The sequence below is a fragment of the Pantherophis guttatus genome, chromosome 10, assembly GCF_059756535.1.
Source record: "Pantherophis guttatus breed Tessera chromosome 10, ASM5975653v1, whole genome shotgun sequence".
Lineage (NCBI taxonomy): Eukaryota > Metazoa > Chordata > Lepidosauria > Squamata > Colubridae > Pantherophis > Pantherophis guttatus.
This window is the reverse complement of record NC_142072.1, coordinates 28,611,687-28,635,560: the sequence shown is the minus strand read 5'-3', so window position 1 is coordinate 28,635,560 and position 23,874 is coordinate 28,611,687. Positions and strand designations below refer to the sequence as shown.

The following is a 23,874-nucleotide window of genomic DNA, read 5'->3' as shown; positions in this document are numbered from 1 at the left end:
AAACAAGACATACATACAAAACATACAAAATCTAAAAACTGATTAAAATAATTAAATCTTTTGGCCGTGATTAAAACAATTCCAATTTAAAATCAGTTTAAAATTTGACTCAAGCCAGCCCAGCTATTTTTTTTTTTATTTTTATTTTAATTTGATTTATATGCCGCCCTTCTCCGGAGACTCAGGGCGGCTTACAGTGCGTTAAGCAATAGCCTTCATACTTTTGTATATTTATACAAAGTCAGCTTATTGCCCCCACAAACTGGGTCCTCATTTAACCTACCTTAGAAAGGATGGAAGGCTGAGTCAACCTTGAGCCTTGGAGAGATTCGAACCAGCAGTAAATTGCAGGCAGCTGTGTTAATAACAGGGTGCTTTAAACCACTGTAGTACCAAGGCTCTTGGTACTAGTTGAAATAAATGGGTTTTCAGGGCCCGACGAAAAATCTGGAGGTCTGTTATTGTACGTAACTCTGGGGGGAGGTTGTTCCAGAGGGAAGGCGCCACCAGAGAGAAGGCTCTCCCCCTGGGGGTCGCCAGCCGACATTGTCTGGCGGACGGCACCCTGAGGAGGCCGACTCTGTGTGAGCGCACTGGCCGGTGGGAGGCTATTGGTGGCAGAAGGCGGTCTCGTAAGTACCCCGGCCCTAAGCCATGGAGCGCTTTAAAGGTGGTCACCAACACCTTGAAGCGCACCCGGAAGACCACCGGGAGCCAGTGCAGCTCGCGCAGGAGAGGTGTCACATGGGAGCGCCTCGTCGCCCCCATAATCCCCCGCGCGGCCGCGTTCTGGACCAGCTGGAGCCTCCGGGTGCACCCCAGGGGGAGCCCCATGTAGAGAGCGTTACAGTAGTCCAGGCGGGAAATGACGAGTGCCTGAGTGACTGTGCATAGGGAGTCCCGATCTAGAAAGGGGCGCAACTGGCGTATCAGGCGAACCTGATAGAAAGCCCCCCTGGCCACGGCCATCAAATGATCTTCCAAAGACAGCCGTGCATCCAGGAGGACGCCCAAGTTACGCGCCCTCTCCGTGGGGGCGAGTGATTCACCCCCAATAGCCAGCGATGGCATCAGCTGGCTATATCGGGACGCCGGAAGCCACAGCCACTCAGTCTTGGAGGGGTTGAGTCGGAGCCTGTTTCTCCCCATCCAGGCCCGCACGGCCTCCAGGCACTGGGACATCACTTCAAGGGCATCATTGGGGTGGCCTGGGGTGGAGATGTACAGCTGGGTGTCATCAGCGTACTGATGGAACTCCACCCCAAAGCCACGGATGATCTCACCCAGCGGCTTTACATAAATGTTGAACAGAAGGGGCGAGAGGACCGACCCTTGTGGCACCCCACAAGCAAGGTGCCTCGGGGTCGACCGCTGCCCCCCTGTCAACACAGATTGCGACCGGTCAGAGAGGTAGGAGGAGAACCACCGCAGAACGGTGCCTCCCACCCCCAACCCCGCCAACCGGTGCAACATGATACCATGGTCGATGGTATCAAAAGCCGCTGAGAGGTCTAACAGGACCAGGATAGAGGAGCAGCCCCTATCCCGGGCCCTCCAGAGATCATCCACCAATGCGACCAATGCCGTTTCCGTGCTGTGCCCAGGCCGGAAGCCGGACTGGAGCGGGTCTAGATAGACAGTTTCATCCAGGTACCAGGGAAGCTGTTGCGCCACCACACTCTCAACAACCTTCGCAACGAAGCGAAGGTTGGAGACTGGACGATAGTTAGCCAAAACAGCCGGATCCAGAGAGGGCTTCTTGAGGAGGGGCCTCACAACCGCTTCTTTCAAAGCGGCCGGCAGGACCCCCTCACTCAAAGAGGCGTTAACAATCTTCTGGAGCCAGCCTCGTGTCACCTCCTGGGAAGCCAGTACCAACCAGGAGGGACACGGGTCCAATAAACATGTGGTCGCGTTCAGCCGTCCCAGGACCCTGTCCATGTCCTCGGGAGCCACAGGATCGAACTCCCCCCAGATAACGCTCTCAAGACCTGCCTCAGTCATCCCGTCCGGACATACCCAGTTTTCTCCAACCTCCAAGAAGCAATCTCTGTGTTTTGCGTATTCCAAGCCTAAACAATTTCCCCTTCCTCCATATTCATTTCTTGTATTTATACCCATGCTTTAACCAAAAATAGGTTTCAGAGCGACGAGTAATACAGATGACCCATAATTACAGTATAATAAAAACCTAAGCATATCATGTTTGATCCTATCTGTCAGAGCTGCCTCTGTTCAATTCCCAGGAAAGAAAAAGCCTTGGCTCCATAGATTTAGAGAAAAGTACTTTTACTAGGAACAAACTGAATGCAAAATGGTTTCAAGGAGGCTCTGAGGCACCAGAGCGGGAACAGCATAAATAAAGATACAGTATACAGCCCCGCCCCTTGTGGGTAGGCATTCGGAAGTCACTGCATACCAGAGCCAACTGACAACATGGCCTTGAAGTTAACCACAGTTGCAGAGCTGCGATGGAAAATTCTCCACAGTTCCCCCCTCCCTATTTTATGACAGCAAGCATCAGGCTAGCTGACATTCAGCTCCCCGTAACAGAGGCATTTGCCATACAAATTTATACAGTGGCAACATACCATATTTTTCGGAGTATAAGGCGCACCGGGGTATAAGACGCAGCTTAGTTTTTGGGGAGGAAAATAAGAAAAAAGCTGATTGGTGGGTAGATCGGCCTCCTGGAATACCCCCAATCAGCTGTTCCCAGAAGTGAATTTTAGCAACAGATTAGTTGGTTGTGAGCTCTGTGCCTTGCTTTTTTTTCTGCCTCTGAAACTTCTGAAACTCTGTTTCAGAAAAAACTTTTTTTCTGCTTCTGAAAGCTCCGAAACAGCTTCAGAAAAAAAGGCTTTTTTTCTGAAGCTTCGTTTCTGAGGCTTTTCTTCTGAAGCTCGTTTCTGAGGCTTTTTTTCTGAAGCTCGTTTCTGAGGCTTCTTTCAGCCTCTGAAATCTCCATTTGCGAGGCTGGGCAGGGCTACATTCAGAGTATAAGATGCACCCAGATTTTCACCCTTCTTTTTGGGGGGAAAAGGTGCATCTTATACTCCAAAAAATATGGTACATTATATCACACCAAAACCGTCGATCCCTTCAGGGTTTGTTGGGGTATTTTCTATGGAAAGTCTGGAGGAGTTTAGGTGCCTGGACATGTTTAGCATCCACCCATTCGGACTGCGCAGGGGGAAAATATTTCCAAGAAATGAGATATGGGAACTTCCCTCTATGTTTTCTGGAATCTAGAATTTCTTTAACTTCAAAATGTTGTTCCCCTTCAATCAGAGTGGGTACAAGAGGAGTGTCAGATGGAGGGCGAAGGGGTTATACAGTGTCAGATTTCAACAAGCTGCAATGAAAAACAGGGTGAATATGCTTTAGGTTCTTGGGCAACTCCGGTTGCACAGTGACGGGGTTAATTATTTTAACAATTGGGAATGGGCCCACATATTTAAGACCAAGTTTCTTAGTTGGTTGGGTGGACTGTAAGTACTTCATGGAGAGGTAAACTCTTGTCACCTACTTGAAAATCCTTTGGCTTCACACATTTTTTGTCAGCTTGTTTCTTATGTGTCTGACATGCCACTTCCAGTGCCTTATGGGCAACTGGCCAAGTGTTCTGCAATTGGGCTATCCACTCCACTAAGGAGGTTACATGCGGTTTCTCTTGAGGCAGCTCTGGCATAGCTACAAAGTCCTGCCCGGAGGCCACCTTAAACAGGGTGAACCCCGTGCTACTATGCACAGAATATTTATATGCTACCTCTGCGAAAGGCAAAAGGTCAGCCCAATTGTCCTGTTGGTAATTAATGTAGCACCTTAGGTACTGTTCCAGGACTGTTAGTTCACTCACAAGCCCCATTAGTTTAGAGGTGATGGGAGGCGCTTAAGCCCTGGGCGGTTCCCAACAGCTTCAAGAATTCCTGCCAAAACTGGTGTAAATTGCAAACCTCTATTGGAAATAATGTGTTCAGGTGCACCATGCAACCTAAGTATACACGTGTTGTACAAAGAGTTTAGCTAACAACTTTGCGGAGGGAATTTTGAGGCAAGGAACAAAGTGCACCTGGTTTGAAAAAAAGATCCATAACAACCCAAATAACAGTGTTCCTCCCACTTTCAGGCAATTCCACGATAAAGTCCATAGATATTTCTTTCCATGGTGCCTGGTGTTTAGCCACAGTCTGTAAAAGCCCTGTGGGTTTTCCCGGAGGTCTTTTTGCCGTAGTGAAAACTGGACAGCTTTCATAGCTTTCAATGTCTCTTCAATGAAGGCCACCAAAATTGCCTCTTAACCAAGTGTAGGGTTTTTACAAATCCAAAATGTCCTGCTGACTTACAGTCATGGACGCCCTTTAATATGGTGTCTCTCACGCTTGAGGGCACATATAATTTGGTCCCAACCCAAGCCAGTCCATCACGCATGGTGCGGTCATTTTGGTGAGTGGTAAGCCATTCATCAGCTTTTAGTGCTTCTTTGAGCTTCTCACACAGTTCATCTGGAATCTCAGACTCCTCCTTCCCCTGAGCTCTAGTGGTTACCGGGGCTGTTAGCTGCTTCAAGGGGATAACAAGTCTGACCACTTCGGCTTTAACACCATTGTATTGGGGCAATCTAGACAAAGCATCCTTGATAGTACAATGGTTTAGTGAAATGGTTTAGGTGAAATGAGGACCCAGTTTGTGGGGGCCATAAGCTGACTTTGTATAAAATATACAAAAGAATGAAGGCTATTGCTTAACGCATTGTAAGCCGCCCTGAATCTCCGGAGAAGGGCGGCATATAAATCAATTAAAAAAAAAAAAAAAAAAAGCATCCGCCATAAAATTCTTCCCCCCTGGGACATAACGCAGGGTGAAGTTGAAACGATTAAAGTGTTGAGCCCAACAGATTTGTTTAGGGGATAGCCTGCACGGAATTTTCAAGGCTTCCAGATTTTTATGGTCAGCCATAAAACGGCATCCTTGCCCCTTCCAAGAAATGCCGCCAAGTGAATAGGGCCCACCGCACTGCATACGCCTCCTTCTCCCATATCACCCACCTCTGTTCAGTCTCAGTGAGTTTTTTAGAAATGTATGTGCATAGCTATAGCAAACCCTGGGTATTTCTCTGCAACAACACCGTCCCCACGGCTACATCATTCACATCAGCTTGAATTACAAATTGGGCGTCTGAGTCGGAGTGCTTCAGCACGGGTTCTGCTGCGAACAGTCATTTGAGCTTTTCAAACACTGCTTTGCACTCCATGATCCACTTAAGTGGCTGACCCGATTTTGGTTTCCCCTCACCCTTAGTCTTTAAAAAGTTGATGATCGGCAATGCGATCTTTGCAAAGGAGGGGATGAACTGTCGGTAGAAATTGACGAAACCCAGGAAGCTTTGCAATTGCCTCCTAGTCGGGCAATCCTAGCCAACAAAGTAGGGAGAAGCTGCAGACCTCATTTTCTGCCCAAATCTGTTTCTTTCACTCAACAGTGGAAAAAAGCTTCTGGTGCCAGAGGCCAAGTTTGGCCCTGAGAGGGATGGGAACAGGCCTCTGGCATTCGGGGACAAAAGATGCCTGTGAAAAAGCTGCTGAGCCTGAAGGAGGCGCCTCACTGGAAGAGCAGCTCTTGGGCAGACTCTGACTGGGCCGGGCTGTTCCAGGTGGCCCTGACTGTAATTGAGCCCAGAATTATAGGTTTCTACCAGGGGTGGGTTCTACATTTTTTTACTACCGGTTCTGTGGGCGTGGCTTATTTTGTGGGCGTAGTTTGATGGTCATGTGACAATTCTTTAGGATTTAGCAGAGGTACTGGTCTACCAGGCTTTTAACTGCTTGCAGAGCTATACCAGTCTACCCATTTGTTCTTGGAGCGTTCCAGTCTACTCATTTGTTTTTGGAGAGGCATCGGTCTACCCATTTGTTTTTTGAGCACTCTGGTCTACCACCACACTGCCTTTTAATACTGATTAGCTGTAGGGCGGCCCTTTGAAGCCCCGCGGCAAGAGTTTAAACAGTTTTTTTCCTTCTAGCCGATCAGCTGGGATTCGGGAGGCAGCAAATAGATTGGGGGTGGGGCCAAATAAAAGGTAATAACGCGGGGGGTGGGGGGGCAGGAGGACCAAGCTCCCGAACAAAGAGAACCGGTTTGGTGATGTCATATCGTCACCGAACCGGGAGGAACCCACCACTGGTTTCTACCAATCATTAGGCAGGTCATGACCCCATCTGATTTCACTATCTTTTTTGTAATGCTGTAGTTGTTATGCGAACCGATGGTTCATAATGGGCTGGTTTTGCCCGAAATGGAAAATAAACACCTATTTCCAGCAAAACATGTTGTACATTGTGACTCTGGGATGCTGCAAACAGCTGTAAATGTGGGCTGGTTGCCAAATGCCCAAAATGCAGTCACAGGCCGGGGGTGGGGCAGCCATCAGAATTTTGAATTTGGGCTGTAAGCAGCCCTGGAGAAGCCTGTCATAACTTTGAACGGCTGCTAAGGAGCTAGTCATAAATTGAGGACCACCTGCAGTTTCCAACAGAATCTATTGCAAGTTGTCCTTGCTCACTTTAACGAGATTCAGCCAAGTAAGCACACAAAGACCAACCACTTTGCACACTTTATAGCAGGGTTTCTCCATCTTGGCAACTTTAACACGTGGATTTCAACTGCCAGAGTTGCTGGCTGGGGAATCCTGGGTTTGAAGTCCACATAGGTTAAAGTTACCAAGGTTGCAAAATGCTTTTTCTATATGCTTTCCAAAGCCATTGGATGACCGGTATGCCCACTCAGGCCAGTTGGTGTTTGTCTTGAGGATTTTGCAGCTGAAGGGATTGCTTTGTATTCCAGATGACTTGCCACGGATGAGGTTCAAATGCCCCTTCTGCACCCACGTGGTGAAACGGAAAGCAGATCTGAAGCGACACCTTCGCTGTCACACAGGAGAGCGGCCGTACCCATGCGAAGCCTGCGGGAAAAGATTCAGTCGGCTGGATCACTTGAGCAGCCATTTTCGGACGGTAACCTTACTTTTTTTTTTGTTTTGCTTTAAAATGGTACCTTCTCTCTCTCTCTCTCTCTCTCTCTCTCTCTCTCTCTCTCTCTCACACACACACACACACACACACACACACACACACACACAGAGGCTAACTAGGAATTTTGGGAGTTGTAGTGAAACACATCTGGAAACGCCAGATGGGCAAAGCATGTGTCCTCCAGGCAAAGTCAGCATTGTAGAGATACACCAGCTACAATGCAGCTTCTTTAAAAATCCCATTTTGTATGTTTAGCTGAAATGTTAATTCTAAAGCCCAATAAAAGTGACTTGAGCTTAAATAGCAAATAGGAATACAATTGGAGCTTGGTGGAGCCATGGTGGAGGGCTCTAAAGTTGCTCTAATTTCAAGGCAGTGTCAATCACATATTGATATTCCAATTGGAATTAGTGGGAAAAGCAGCAGTTTAGTTTTGGATGGGTTATTTTTTTTAGTTCAGTTGCAAAATTGCTCTGTCTTGTGGGCTGAACTCAACTAACCCCCCAACTCAGTTGGGAGTTAAAAAATAAAATACAGTTAATATGTCAGAATTAACATTATATCTCATCATGAAATAAATTTTTCTATCAGTTCTGTTGGTCTATGTATTCTATTAGCAGCAGCCCCTTCCAGAATTCAGGAATAAGTATCCAGTTAAAGTGGTTAAACACACAACCCCATATCCTTTTCCATGGGACTTCCCTGCCAGTTCCACAGCACAGAGGCTAGTTTTAGTTTTCTACCTGTCCTGTAGGGGTGGATAATGGCCAGAGGAAGGCTAAGACCTGCCATTAACTCCTCAGCTGCCCAGGACGCCTGGTGTCACCATCCAGGAGAAGAGAGCCAATGACCACTCCCTGCTCTGGCCTGTCAGGCTCTGCTGGTTGGAACCTGCAAGATTGTGGGCCTGGTGTTGGAACTGAAGCCCTGCCTCTGCCTTTTCTACAGGTGCTTTGATGGCAATGCCACAGGCACCATGAAGTATAGTTTGATAATGTGTTAGAGGTGCTATACTACATATACAGGTAGTCCTTGACTTATAATCACAATAGAGCCCAAAATTTGTGTGGCTAAGCAAAGCAGTTCTTAAATGCATTTTGCCCTATTTTACACCCTTTTTGCCATAGCTGTTAAGGAAATCATGTACACTTAACAACCACCGTAGTTGTTAAGTGAACCATGTGGTCATTAAGCAAATCTGGCTTCCCCCATTGACCTTGCTTGTCAGAAATTGGCTGGAAAGGCTACAAATAGTGATTGCCTAACGCTGGGCTGTTGCAACTGCCATAAGTACCGTATTTTTCGGACTATAAGACACAGCAGAGTATAAGACGCACCTTAGTTTTTGGGGAGGGAAACAAGAAAAAAGTTGATTGGTGGGTGGATCGGCCTCCTGGAATACCCCCAATCAGCTGTTCCCAGAGGTGAACTTTAGCAACAGGTTAGTTGGTTGTGAACTCTGTGCCTGGCTTTTTCAACCTCTGAAACCTCCATTTGAGAGGCTGGGAGGGGCTCCATTTGGGTGTATAAGATGCACCTAAATTTTCACCCTCTTTTAGGGGAGAAAAAGGTCGTTTTATACTCCGAAAAATCATGGTACATGGTATTTGCCAAGCGCCTGAATTTTGATCATGTAATCATGAGAATGCTGGAACTGTCATGTGAAAACCAGTCATAAGCAAGTTTTTTCAGTGCTGTTTTAACTTTGAATGGTCACTAAATGAACTGTTATAAATTGAGGACTACCTGTACTACAGATACATCCCAAGAATGCAGACTCTTCCAGATCAAGAATCTCATTACTTCAGTCTTCACTGAAGTATTGGCCATTGGCCATCCCGTAGCTACTGATTCACTCCTTCTTACCAATATACAACGGAACCTTAAACTCTCATGTCTGTCATTTCAACAATAGATATGAACAAACTTTAGTAGTCTTTTGCAGTTGCACAAATACTAGATATACTGTATTATCACATAGGTAGCCCAAGGTTTTTCTAACAATCGGTCACTTTTTCATGAAAGCTTCAGATCTTTTATCATACTTGAACATTCCTGGTACTTTCAAAGACAAACAGCCTGATGCCAGGTCTGCCTGTTGCCAAAACAAGAAATGGATGGAAACCCTCCCTTCCTTCCAAAAATAAAAAGTTGCTTTTAGCCCTTTACATAGAGGACACATTGATGCAAAATCTTTGGGATACAATGAAAGCTTATACCAGAGTTCTGAAAGTTGACTATACAAGGAAAAGAAATATTAAGAAAAGACAAGCCTATAAAACACTAGAGGATGATTACAAGAAACTCGAAAAGGAATTTCAGAAATCTCCACAAAAGAAGGATATCAAAATAAAAATGGATACAACTAAACATAAAATTGGATTAATAGAAAAAGAAGACTTAGCACAAAAAATTAGAAGTGTTAAACAGAACTATTTTGAAGATGCTAACAAACCAGGTAGATGGTTAGCATATAAGCTGAAAAAAGAGAGAGAATCAAGGAAAATAACACAGCTAATAGATGACCAAGGACAAATTAGATTTGGGAATAAAGAGAAGAAAGAAATTACACAAGATTATTATAGAAAACTGTATGAACAAGAAAATATAGAGGAGGAAAATGTCACATGATACTTGCAAAAGGCAAATTTACCCCAGATTTCTAGCCATTGAAATGATGTTAGAAGGAAATATAACAATGATGGAACTAACTGACGTAGCTGGCTCTTGACCCTCATGGATATTGGTTAAGCTACAAAAACAATTCTAATAAGGTATGTCTAAATACACCTTAACAACTGGATGGATGGCTTGTTATTGGTTGATTGGGGTGTTGATAGCCAGCTATTAAGTGGTTGGCTGTTGTTTCTTTGTGCAGCCAATCCTTCGGCTCCTAAGTACCTGATAAGCTGGTGGTAAATCAGAACTCCTGTTGACTGACAAGGGGTCTGTTTCCCAGACTTCAGTGGAACATTGAACATTCAATATATATGTGATATCACATGCCTCAGTACCTCAGAATTAACTTCATGTCATTAGTCTAACACTCTTTAAAGCAGGAATAGCAACCACTTCAGAAGATAGGCTCGAGATCCAGATGAATCTCAACAGACTTGAACCAGAGGTAGTTTCAGCAGGTTCTGACCAGTTCTGGAGAACTGGTAGCGGAAATTTTGAGTAGTTTGGAGAACCAGTAGTAAAAATTGTGACTGGCCCTGCCCCTATCTATTCTCTGCCTCCCAAGTCCCATCGGGAGGAAATGGGGATTTTACAGTATCCTTCCCCTGCCATGCCCACCAAGCTACACCCACCAAGCCATGTCACACCCACCCGGCCACACCTACAGAACCGGTAGTAAAAATTTTTGAAACCCACCACTGAACACTGGGCCACAAAATGAAATTCAATATAGCGAAAAGTAAAGTTTTACATTTAGGCAAGAAAAATCAAATGTACAGGTAAAGGTTAAGTAAAACCTGGCTTAATAGCAGTAACAGTGAGAAGAATCTTGAAGTCCGAGTGGACAAACATTTAAAAATGAGCCAGCAGTGTGCAGCAGCAGCCAAAAAAGCCAATGAAATCAAGATCACATGAAGTATTAGCAGTGGTGAAATGTAAAATTTGTTACTACCGGTTCTGTGGGCGTGGCTTGGTGGGGGGGTAATGTGACTGGATGGGGTTTTTTTTACTTTTAAAAGCATTTTTTCAGCCGAAGAGGTTGCAGGAAAAAATGCTTTTAAAAGTTAAAAAAAAAGCCTCTGATAATCGCGCGACTCAGCTGGGCATGTGGGGGGAGGCAGGAATTTTTGCTACTGGTTCTCCGAACCACCTGCCACCATCGCGAACCTGGAGCATTTCACCCCTGAGTATTAGTACCGTTTCATAAAGCCTTAGTAAGATCACACTTGGAATATTGCATTCAATTTTGGACACCATATTATTAAAAGAAAAAAGATGTAGAGACTTTGGAAAGAGTGCAGAAAAGAGTAACAAAGATGGTTAGGGGTTTGGAGGCTAAAGCATATGAAGAATGGTTGTAGGAATTGTGTTTGTCTAGTCTAGTGAAAAGAAGGATCGGGGTGACATGATAGCAGTGTTCCAATAATTAATAATAATAATAATAATAATTTTATTTCTATACCGCCCTTCTCCCGAAGGACTCAGGGCGGTGTACAGCCTATTTAAAAACACAGACAAAACAATGATATAAAATTTAAAATAATTAAATAAGTGGCTCAAATTTAAAACCCCAATAAATTTAAATACCCCAATTTAAAACTATTGTGTTGATAGTCCGGCCTGGCGGAACAACAGGGTCTTCAATGCGCAGCGAAACACCCGGAGGTCGGAGATCTTACGAATTTCCGGGGGCAGTTCATTCCACAGGGCTGGGGCTCCCACAGAGAAGGCCCTCCCCCTGGGCGTCGCCAGCTGACATAACTTGGCTGATGGCACCCTGAGGAGGCCCTCTCTGTGGGAACGAACTGGTCGGTGGGAGGCTATTGGTGGCAGAAGACGGTCTCGGAGGTACCCGGGTCCTATGCCATGGAGCGCTTTAAAGGTGGTAACCAACACCTTGAATCGCACCCGGAAGACCACCAGGAGCCAGTGCAGCTCGCGCAGGAGGGGTGTCACATGGGCATAACGGGTTGCGCCCATAACCACCCGCGCGGCCGCATTCTGGACCAGCTGGAGCCTCCGAGTGCTCTTCAAGGGGAGCCCCATGTAGAGAGCATTACAATAGTCCAACCGGGAGGTGACAAGGGCATGAGTGACCGTGCGCAAGGCGTCCCGGTCCAGAAAGGGCTGCAACTGGCGAATCAGGCGAACCTGATAAAAGGCCCCCCTGGCCACGGCCGTCATGTGCTCTTCTAAAGACAGCCGTGCGTCCAGGAGGACACCCAGATTGCGAGCCCTCTCTGTGGGGGGCAAAGATTCACCCCCAATAGTCAGCGATGGCACCTGCTGACTATATCGGGGCGCCGGAAGCCACAGCCACTCGGTCTTGGAGGGGTTGAGTCTGAGCCTGTTCCTCCCCATCCAGACCCGCACGGCCTCCAGGCAGCGGGACATCACATCAAGGGCATCGTTGGGGTGGTCTGGGGTGGAGATGTACAGCTGAGTATCGTCAGCGTACAGATGACACTTCACCCCAAAACCACGGATGATCTCACCCAGCGGCTTCACATAAATGTTGAACAGGAGGGGCGAGAGGACCGACCCTTGCGGCACTCCCCATGCGAGACGCCTCGAGGTCGACCTCTGCCCCCCTGCCAACACGAACTGCGAGCAGTCGGAGAGGAAGGAGGAGAACCACCGCAAAACGGTGCCCCCTATTCCTAACCCCCTCAACCGCTGCAGCATGATACCATGGTCGATGGTATCAAAAGCCGCTGAGAGATCTAATAGGACTAGGACAGAGGAACAACCCCTGTCCCGAGCCCTCCAGAGATCATCCACCAACGCGACCAATGCCGTTTCTGTGCTGTACCCCCGCCTGAAGCCCGACTGGTACGGGTCTAGATAGATAGCTTCATCCAGGTGCCGGGGAAGTTGTCGTGCCACCACGCTCTCAACAACCTTCGCCACAAAACGAAGATTGGAGACTGGACGATAGTTGGCTAATTCAGCCGGGTCCAGGGAAGGCTTCTTGAGGAGGGGCCTCACTACTGCCTCTTTCAAGGCAGCAGGAAAGGCACCCTCACCCAGAGAAGCACCTATAATCCCCTGGAGCCAGCCTCGTGTAACCTCCCGGGAGGCCAGTACCAACCAGGAGGGACACGGGTCCAATAAACACGTGGCGGCACTAATCTTAACCAGGACCCTGTCCACACCAGTGGAATGGCTTGCCTTCAGGATCTGTAGGTGCTCCATCACTGGTGGTTTTTCAGAAGAGATTGCAACCCTTACCAGAATGGTTGAGGGTCTCCTGCTTGAGCAGGGGGTTGGACTAGAAGACCTCCAAGGTCCCTTCCAACTCTGTTATTCTGTTCTGTTATTTTTCTGAAGAAGGATATTTTGCAAAGGGTGGAGTGCATGTGTGGCTAATATAAACATAATATTGAAGCAAAAAACAATACTTGAAACTGTCCTTGCATTTTATAACTTTGTTGATATCACCTTGTATCTTATGTAATTATATACAAAATTGTATATACTTACAAAATTGTACAAGAGATTTATCCTATAATTTCTTTGCTTTACAAGTAATTTGTTTTCATCTCTTCTTTGCTAAAAAAAAAAAGAGGGAGAAAGTCCTTCTTATCCTGAAATTTAGATTTTCCTTGACTCAACCTTGACTCCTGCTGATGTTATAAACAACTTCATAAAGTTTTCTTCACAGCCACAGAGAAATGATTCAGCGCCATTTTTTTTTACCTCCCATTGTATTCAAACACTAATTATGTCCAGCTCTTACAAACAGACAAAGTCTTTTCTAGATTAAATTGATTTAATTTAGGACTAAACTGAGTCATTCTCTCAGTAAGGGAGTATTATTTGCTATTGCCACACAATTCTATTTCCATCTAAGCACTTTCTGAGTCCACTAGGAGAAGGGCGGGATATAAATTGAATAAATAAATAATGTCCCCTCCCATCACTGCAGATCCATCAAGCTTGCAAACCCATCTGCAGAAAATGCAAACGTCATGTCACCGAAATGACAGGCCAGGTGGTCCAGGAAGGGACAAGACGCTACAGACTTTGCAACGAGTGCCTCTCTGAAGCTGGGATCGACAGCATCCGCATTGATTTGGACACAGAACCGCCCCCAGAGTTTCCTCTAGAAGAGGACAAAGATTCCAACTGGAATTACAGCGAAGACAATAGATCCGATGTGGAGATTGTAGAGGATGGCTCATCTGATCTGGTTATCCAGCAAGTGGATGACAGTGATGATGAAGCCGAGGAAAAAGATGTAAAGCCCAATATCAGGTAGGTATGAAGAACTGATCATGAATAGAGTCTCCCCCCTCCTCCTGTTACATTATATATCATTCCTTGTCTTGAGCATTGACGCCCAGCTTGCTGGCCCAGGGTCCAAAGGCTTTCTGCTCTAAAGGCTTTCCCTGGCTTGGGGTCAACTGCATGAGTGACGGACATGCCATTGTGTCCCTTCTGAATTTAGCTACTCCCAAGTATCGCTATTTTATTGCATAAGGAGGCCTTCGTTTCAAGATGGCGCAATGTATGAACAATTATTTGCAAATGGCAACTGATAACTTTTGATAATATAAAATTGTCCTCTTAATCCTTTTACAGAATTGGGAAGCCCTTCAAAATAAAAGTGAACAACTTCATAGTAATTCAGTTACTGAATTAAATTTTTTGCAAATATGAGAGTTTTGTTTAACTATAAACACTAATGCGAAAAGGTTAGCAGTGTTTCAGCCTATACTCAGCCACGGACAGTAACCTCAGCTATGTGTTATCTTAGAAACATGGCCAGTACACTCAAAGGAATGTACAGTAAGTGGACAACAATTTATAATTCTTCAGCAAGCATGCATCTTCTCCAAAGCATCGTTTGTTTATTAAAAACAGTTACGTTTTCAAAACCAGTTTTTGATTCCCAAATCTCCTTTCAGCAGGCCTTGCACCTGGTAGAACAATTACACTTTTCAAATCCAGCACCTGAGCACACATGTGGTAGTGCAGCTTTTCCTCATGATGCATGTGTTCACACATGTTCACTTCCTTGACTTTATGAAAATGTTACACTGCACCAACATGCCGGCTTGTGAGAGGTAATGTATTTTCTCATTTAGCCCAACACTGTTTGGTGACACAAGTCATTACGATTACTTCTCCTGAGTTTTTGTGGTTTCCTTTCTCCAGTTGTGCTTTTTGTTTTTCTTTTTTCTCTCTCTCTCTCTTATTGAAGCAATTAAATAGAAAAAAACCAGGTGGCCAATAGATGAAAGCAAAGAGATACTATAAAGTTTAGCTCCATCTTGCCAGTGATCGACAGTGGTGTTCAAAGTTTGTGAATCCTTTGAATGTTCAATATTTCTGCATAATAGATTTAAAATGAGATCTGTTCTCGACACAAGTCCTAAAACTAAAAAAAGAGAATTAAACAAATCCGTCAAAAGCATTATACTTGTTCACTGAGGAAAATGATCTAAAGCCACCTATTTGTGTGTGGCAAAAGTACATGAAGCCTCGGGCAGGGTCTCCCAACCTTGACAACTTTAAGTTGTGGACATCAACTCCCAGAATTTGCTCCCAGAGCATGGTTGGGAAACCCTGCCCAGCTCATCTGAAGGGGAAATCAGAGTTGGGTATTTCAATCAGTGGGAAGAGGATCAGGTGTGAGGTCCATCTAACTCAGTGCCTTCCGCCGTGCCCTTAAAACCCACTTTTTCCAGCAAGCCGGGCTGGCTTAAGAAGAAATTTTTAAATGTTTTAATTGGTTTGTGATTTTTAATTTTTGGGCCAAATTTATATATATTTTAATTGTTTTTTAATATTTGTATTTCATGTTCTTAATTCTGGCTGTACACCGCCCTGAGTCCTCAGGGAGAAGGGCGGTATATAAATTGGAAATAAATAAAAATTAATAAAAAGAACAGAATTTATTAAATACATTTAAGCAAATTTACTTATTCAATTTATATGCTGTTGCAGTGACTCTGAGTGGCTTCTACATATTCACTATTAAAGTCTGATCTTCATAACTCATGAAGATGTGGAAGTATGTTGTGTGAAGAATAGATCATGTTTTAAGTTATATTTACAGGTAATCCTCACTTAATGTTTGTTTGAAGTTACCAGGGATGCCCAAAATTGAGTTTAATTTTGAAGCTCTGACTGCTGCTTCTCCCCCCACTTTTGCAGTCACATAATCACATTTGGCCTTTCTAATTGTTTTGCAGCATCCAGTGGTCACATGACCACAATTGTTGGTGTTTTGCTTGCCAGTTTGGTCGCATTTACTTCTAGTTTCCAGAAAAAAAGGCTATTGGATAAGATGGATTCATTTAACAATTGCAGCAGAAAGGGCTGTGAAATCAGGCATGGTCACCCAATGATCCATTTAATGACCACGATGACTTATGACTATAAATCAGGCCTCCAATTGTAAGTCAAGGATTACTTGTCCGAAGAAATATTGAACATTCAAAATAGTTCACAACAGGGCTTGTATTCACTTACCTTCACTATCGGTTCATAAATGTGAGTGCATACTCTATGCACATGCGCAGAGCCTTCCGTGTATGTGCAGAACATCAAAAATGGGACATGATGATGTCCAGGCAGGTGGGCCGAGCCTCCTGCAGCCACCGCTACTGGTTCACCCAAACCGGATAGAACCAACTGAATACCACCACTGGTTCACAAATTTTTAAACCTCATTGTTTATTTTGGCACCTTAGGCAGAGTATCTAACATCCCCCACTGTTTGTTATTGGGGATCAGGGAGGTTCCTTTCTCACAAGTTGCTCTTTCCAACCTCCGTCTCTGCCAGGATCATCCATCCCAGGTCACAGCCAGCTGCCAGGAATTTTGGGGGATCTAAACAAATGAACCTGAATCCTTCTGATTCAGTGATCCCTGAAATAGTAATTTCACTGGGGAAGAAAATCCTGAGATCCTGATCTAGTTGCTATTTATTGTAAAACACACACGACTGGCAAAACACTTTTCACTTGTATAAGATGGCAAAACCTGCTAGTTCTGACAGGTTCTGGAGAACCGGTAGCGGAAATCTTGAGTAGTTCGGAGAACCGGCAAATACCACCTCTGGCTGGTCCCTGAGTGGGGGAGGGAATGGGGATTTTGCAATATCCTTCCTCTGCCATGCCCACCAAGCCACGCCCACAGAAGCAGTAATAAAAAAATTTGGATTTCACCACTGGGCAAAACCCCACAAGTCCCCCAGGCCAGAGACATTTGTCAAGTGGGCAACTGCAATGGAAGACTAGAGGAACAACATCTTTGGTTCTCTTGGCTTCTACGGCAGTCAAATATTTTGCAATACTGTTCAGTTATGCAAAGTGAACATATTTTGAATATATTTAAAATATTTACATCCCATCCTAGTGCCAGATTGTGACCAATCAAGGCCACCATTCCCCACCTTAGATCCTTTCTATAAACCAACATTTCTCAATCCCAGAAACTTTTAAGATGCATGGACGTGAGTTCCCAGAATTCCTCAGTCAGCATAGGAATTCTGGAAGTCCACATATCTTAAAGTTACCAAGTTTGAAAAATACTAATTAGCATTTCCCAATTGTCGCAATTTGTAGACAATGGTTGTCAACTTCCAGAATTCACAGTGGCATCCTCTGGCAGCTGAAGTACAGGTAGTCCTCAATTTATGATCACAATTGAACTCAAAATTTATGTTGCTAAGTGAGGTATTTAAGTGAGTTTTGCCCCATTTTACAACCTTTTTTGCCACAGTTTTTAAGTGAATCTCTCCAGTTGTTCAGTTAGTAGCATGGTTGTTAAGTGAATCTGGCTTCCCCATTGACTTTGTCAAAAGGTTGTAAAAGGGGATCAATGATCCCAGGACACTGCAAAGGTCACAAGTATGTCAGTTACCAAGTGTCTGAATTTAGATCACATGACAATGGGGACGCTGCAATGGTCATAAGTGTGAAAATTTATCATGTCACTTTTTTCAGTGATGTAACTTTGAACGGTCACTAAATGAACTGCTGTAAATCAAGGACTACCTATACCACATCTTGATGTATCAAGGTCATTTTAACGATAGCTTGATCTAACTGGAGCTTAAATGAATCCACCTCTCATCATTACGTTCTTACAATGTAGCTTTCTGCTAAGCCGATACTGTAGTAGACAGCTAAAATATTGTTTATTATTTATTCATTTTTTATTTATTTTTATCCTGCTTTTATTTTTATAAGTAACTGAAGGCAGCAAACATACCTAATACTCCTTCCTCCTATTTTCCCCACAACAATAACAACCCTGTGAGGTGCATTGGGCTGAGGGAGAGGACTAGCCCAAAGTCACCCAGCCAACTTTCATGCCTAAGGCAGGACTAGAACTCACCTTCTCCTGGTTTCTAGCCAGGTGTCTCAACCACTAGACAGTGGCTTATTACATTCAATCAATATACTCTATGCATTGGTGGGACAAGTGGATTCCTGCAACGTCTCTTGCCAGTACCCAGTCATTGCCAAAAACTGATGGGCTACGGCTGACACATGCAGAAATACACAATCCTGGTCACCAACCAAGAGTCTCACTTCAGACCATTCACACACCTTTTGGTCACTACTTACCCATCTGGGAGCCCTCCTCTGGTGGTTGTCGGTATCTTCCAATCAAATCCAGGCATGTCCCCAATACGGGTCTGAGCCTGGTGCTGAAGCCGATGAAGAACACCAGACACAAGGTGCAGGTTTGTTTCCTTTTACTGAAGTGCTCCAAGAAAAGGGGTCTTGGCCAAAAATGCCAAGGAACCCTGAACAATAGAATAAAGAAAGCTTTATAGAATTTCACTAAAGTGCAAGGGGGATAAGACGAGATATATAAGAAGTATCATCTAATAAACATTTTAGTAAGGATCTAGCTTTTGTTATTGTTACCAGTTCTTTAACCACTCAGAGTTGATAACAAGTTTTTCATGGGCATATTCTCTCTACATAAGCATTCTTTGTTCTTGCCCGGCAGGCTCCACAATTAAAGGCTTCCTAACAGGAAGCCTGGCCTTCTTTTTAGCAGACAGCCCATCATTCATGTCTCCTATTCATGGGCTCAGGACGAATCCAGGCCTGGGAGCAGCTGGGCACCAGATCCCCAACCCCTTCCGATGGCTGGAATGGAAATGGGCGTATGTAATTCAGTGACCGGCAGGGTCGGCTGCTGAGTGCGTCACATTTCTTCTGCTGGCCTCCCCCAGGTCAGCCTTGACTCACAACCACAATTTCTGTTGCTAAGCAAGTTAAGTGAGTTGCACCTGATTTTACAAGCTTTTTTTTTTTTTTAGACAAACACACATACAAACATACAATGTATTTTCTTTGAACAGAGTATTTGGCCGGTTCACAAATTTAAACAATATTTAGTCATTTCAATTAAGTTTACAATTTCTATATTTCCTTTTTGCCATAGGTATTCCTTATCTATTTTTTTTTTTAACAAACCAATATTACCCTTCATTCTCATCTCTAGTGTTAATCCTAATCAAATTCAATTTTTCCCTTCTATCTATATTTTACCCCTTCCCATTGTCATCTATTTTTATATCTATCCTCACATTAGTTGGTTATGTAATGTTACAATTGTTTAATATAAATCCAACATTTTAGTATAAATCAGTTAATTATATAACTTTTTTTGTATATTAACCAGTATGAACATAAATCTTCCAATTATTTCCATGCAATCCAATTTCTTACAAGTCAATTAGTTATATTTACCAATAGTAATAAACCAAATAGTTTTCCCCCCTTCTGTTACTCATTAAACTCTCCCAATAAGTCATTAAACTCTCCCAATAAACCAATTTTGCCCATATAATCCTCCAAATCACAATTCATTTATTTCTACAGAAATTCAAAAAAAGAAAAACTTGTCATTATCTAGATTTCAGATACAAAAAACAAATATTCCAATATTGTTTCATTTTTACATTCATATGGTTTCCCATTAGTTTCTTATTACTATTCATATTTCAATTCTAGATATATATAACATTCTCTTTCATTTCTTTTTCTCCCTTCTCATTTTTATTTTTGCCTTTTTCTTTCTCCTTTTTTTCTTTTGTATTTTAAAATCTTGAATTCTCCACTTTTGCCCTAAATTTCCCCTTGTTTCCCATCTCTTTTCTCCTTTTCTTATCTCCCCACTATTTATCCCACTGTTTATTCCAGTGTAATCATTCTGTATTTCACACATCTGGACTTTCCTATTTTGCCCTGCATTTCCTTTTGTTTTCCATCTTTTTCCTCTCTTTTTTTTCTTTTCACTGTTAATCCCAGTGTAATCATTTAAGTTTTTTATATTCTTTCTATGCCACCCTTCATTCCTTCTTTGTCTCTTTCTGCCCTTTCTGTTTTTTCCATTGTTAATCCCAATGTAATCTCTAAAAACCTCCTTTTTATTATTACTATTTACATATTCAATTTTTTTCCCCAAATTAATCTCATCGTCTTTATCTTCTTCTTTATATTCAGTCTCTGTGTCTTGCTTCTGTGTCTTTGTTTCCTTGTTAGCACGAGCGTGCTCTATTTCAATTTTTGGATCCTCAAGTTTCGATTCTCCATGTAACATTGTAATTATTCCTCTTATTTCCGTTTTCCACGACAAGTACATCATTTCCATCATTTCTCTAATTTCCTGCACCATTTTATTCTTTGTGTTAATAGTGTTCCAGTTTTAAAAATTCCGTTGTTTCCTTTTTTTTTCTAAAGTCAAGCTGTTTGCAGACAAAGCAATCCTCCCCAAAAGTTCTCACGACTATTATCACTGATGCAGTTCAAAATTTTCCAAAACAAAGATTCAAAATTGCAATGCTCTTTTTTCTCCTGAAGCTCTCTCTACAATCCACAATTATCTTAATTATTTAACAACGTGTCCATTTTGTATCAGTCCTCATTCGCAATCTAGTTTCTTTTATCTTCTTTTTAACTTTGAAAATAGCAAATCAATTTTATAGTCCAGTCCAAATTAAACAAATACTTTTCACTTTCTCTTTTTTCCCCCCTCCTTTATTTTATCTTTAGGTATACAGCACTTCTGCTGCAGGGCTTAATATCCAATTGTCTTTTATTTTTCTTAGCCTTCAAAAAGAAAGGATCTATTTATTTTCTTTCCAATCCTTTAATCAAAATTGGGATTATTTCTTCTAATTCTTAAAATTTTCCAGATAATTTTATCCAAAAGTCAATTTTCTTTTTGGGTTTTTGTCCCTTTAAATTCCACTTGCATCCTCTTTTTCTCCCCCCATGCCCGTTAGCCACTGTTCTTACGCTGGGGGTTTCAGATTTAAAAATAATTTTTTGTTGTTGTTACTTCGCCTGTGAGTTGGCTGTCACTCACCCGGCTTCAAAAACTCCATTGCATTCACCGCTCCTGCTCAATACTTAGTCTGGTTGCCCCAGCTTCTTGACAGCTGCAATGGCTGCCACCCCCGCCACCGAATCGGAGAGAGATTCCTCTGACCTTTGAGGAACTTGCCTGTTCCCCTTGGTCTTCCGAGGTGCCTCTTCCCCATCCCTACAGGATGGTTCTGGTCTGAAGACCCCTCGGCAGCGGTTCGTCAGTCTGGGTTTTCACGGAGCTCATCAGAGCCCACTAATTCCCCGACTGTCTCGCCGTGACGCTTCCAGTCGAATCTAATTTTTACAAGCTTTTTTGTCACAGTGTTTAAGCGAAAGACATAGTTAAGTGAATCCATCTTGACTTTGCTTGTCAGAAGCCAGCTGGGAAGGTCAGAAGCCCAGTTGCTGGCCCAGAAAAAAAATGTTGCTGGCTCAATATCAGGCCTGCCTCTGTTCAAAACCCAAGAAAAGAAACCCCCAACTCCATTGAGATAGAGAGGAGGTATTTTTACTGAGTTTGAAATGATAGCAGCGAAAGCAAGGCAAGATCTGATTCAAAACATGTGAAAGTTACAGATTGAAAGTTTCCCCAAATTCCTCCCCCCCCCCAGAGTCCAGTGCTGAGGGTCCAATCAACATCCAGTATGATGCGTGACGCTCATCTTCAAGTATTTCACCCATCCTAGGATGGTTGGCCTTGACTGGGTGTAAATAAATCCACTCAGCAGCACAGTAATTCTTGAGAGTAAACCTCCCTTCCAGCTCACATGGGACTTCACCTCACCAGCTCACTTCCCCAACCCAAATGCCATGCTCCCTCCCTCCCCATTACTATGGCACCCGACAGCAAGCATGCAGCAAAGTCGAACCCCATGCTGGAGATCCAGCTGACACTCAGCTTGGCCTGAGGCACTTCTACCGACCTGGGGTCAGTTTCAGAGGGGATGGGGGGCACATATTGTTCCTCTTCCAGCATAGGCCTCCTTCCCATCTTTGCTCCTGCCTGTTGGGAGCCCAGCAAAACCACTGTTTGCTTGGTGGCTCATAGTTCTTGTGAGCGGCTCTGACCTCCTTGGCCTCCAGTTTCTTGGGTCCCAGCAGGCATGAACTATGCTCCTCCTGTATGCTCTATTCAGGAAAAGGGGGGGGGGCTTGATGCTGAGCCTGGTGGTTTTCTGGCAGACATTTCATTACCCACAGCGGTAACATCAGTGGTAGAAGGGAGGGGGCTTGCTCTCGATTTACTACTATTACTTACTAGCACTGATGATGTTACCTAGTTGAGTAATGAAATGTCTATAGGAAACCCCCAAGCTTAGAGGGTACCAAGGACCCCACAGTTCAACCCTGAACTACAAATATTCTCCTTTATCAATATCAGTTCAGAATTTACTTTTTTTCCAGAAGGAAAATGATCTGTTACTGGGGAAAAACGATTGGTTGCAAAAATGGGCAATTTGTGGCTCACTCCGCTCCATCCTTCAGAAGTTTTTTCATGCAACTGGAGAGTATCAGCCTGGTGGCCCAGCATCTTGGTGGGATTTTGGCTCCTGGAGTTTCATTTTGTGAAAGTGGCCACTTGGAGCTGCCTCTGGCTGTCCTGCAGATTTCCAGAGACTAAAAATGCATAGGAAGGGAAAGTGCTTATTGCATTTCCTTTTGGTGCGGACCAGGGACAAGAGGGTCCTTGTTTCTCCGTAAGGGATGGCAACTTCAAGGGCAAAAATGAGACTCTTTCCCCCTCCTATTGATGGAGGAGGATGTTCTGAGCTGTTAGTTGTTCAGCAGAGCAATGGCATGAGGAAAAAACAGTCTCTGGGTCTGGTTGTTTTGGCTTGCAATGCTCTATAGTGGCATCCCAAGTAGAGTTGAGCCAGTTTATGTCCAGGATGTGAGGGGGGGTTTTCTCAGCCCTCCTTCTGACCCACACAATATACAGATCCTAAATGGAAGGCAGGCTGGTTGCAATTGTTTTTTCTGCAGTTCTAATTATCTGTCTGTACCTGTCCTGTTTGGTTGCTGTAGCAAACCAGTTATTTTTTCCAAGTCTTATAAATTGTGCTCGTAAGCTTACGTATGCATTGCAAAATTTGTAAGATGTGGGCCATTTTAACCTTCACTCGTGTGACCGTTTTGTAAGTAAACATGAGCAAGCAGATAAAATATATTTATTTGTAATGTGATTCAAATTAAAACATAAGCCATCATAGCACAATCATTAAACAAACCATAGCAATAAGGGATACAATAAAACAGCTGTTCAAGCTTGCATACCCTTGATTATCTGGGCAGTGGTTGGCATAGTAGTCAGGGGCAAGTATCCACGCCTAGTTTCAGTGTAATTAGTGTCTGAGTACTGTGGAAATATCAAAGGGGGAAACGTCATCCATGCCACCCCTCATGTGCGTTCCATAGGCAGATCATCTCTCCTGACCTTCCAGCTAACGACTGTTAGAAAGAAGCTGAAGGTTGCAGAGGAACATTCCCCCCCACAAGCCCTTCAGACTAGATTGAGGTGGAGGCTGAACTTCAAAGTGCTGTTTTCCCTTTACAAAGTTGATAAATGCTGGTTTCTTAATCATAGGAAAGAAAATCCCCTCAAGACATTGAAAATCTCCCAGGATACACAAGACGGTTTCCCCTCAACACCAGACAACCAAACACCTAGATAAAGAATAGATTGGGGATGGAAAGATGGCATTTCCTTTACCAGACTTCCCATCTCTCAAACCCTGGGACAACTTTACTAGAAACCTTACTGCCCTTTTGCCTGTGCCAACTTCAAGAGCAGCCGAATAAACCATCCTCCACTTCAA

General features: G+C 43.8%; 1 protein-coding gene across 1 annotated transcript in view; it reads left to right on the top strand.

Annotated features, from left to right (window-relative positions):
• ZBTB8A (zinc finger and BTB domain containing 8A) overlaps nt 1-14,593 on the top strand; it is a 28,026-nt gene extending 13,433 nt beyond the window's left edge. Inside the window, 5 exon segments of the mRNA XM_087876767.1 lie at nt 6,844-7,013; nt 13,639-13,967; nt 14,295-14,334; nt 14,470-14,499; nt 14,502-14,593. Of these exon segments, the coding sequence (XP_087732893.1) occupies nt 6,844-7,013; nt 13,639-13,967; nt 14,295-14,334; nt 14,470-14,499; nt 14,502-14,570 (638 nt within the window). The 3' untranslated portion in view covers nt 14,571-14,593.
• The last annotated feature ends 9,281 nt before the right edge of the window (nt 14,594-23,874 follow it).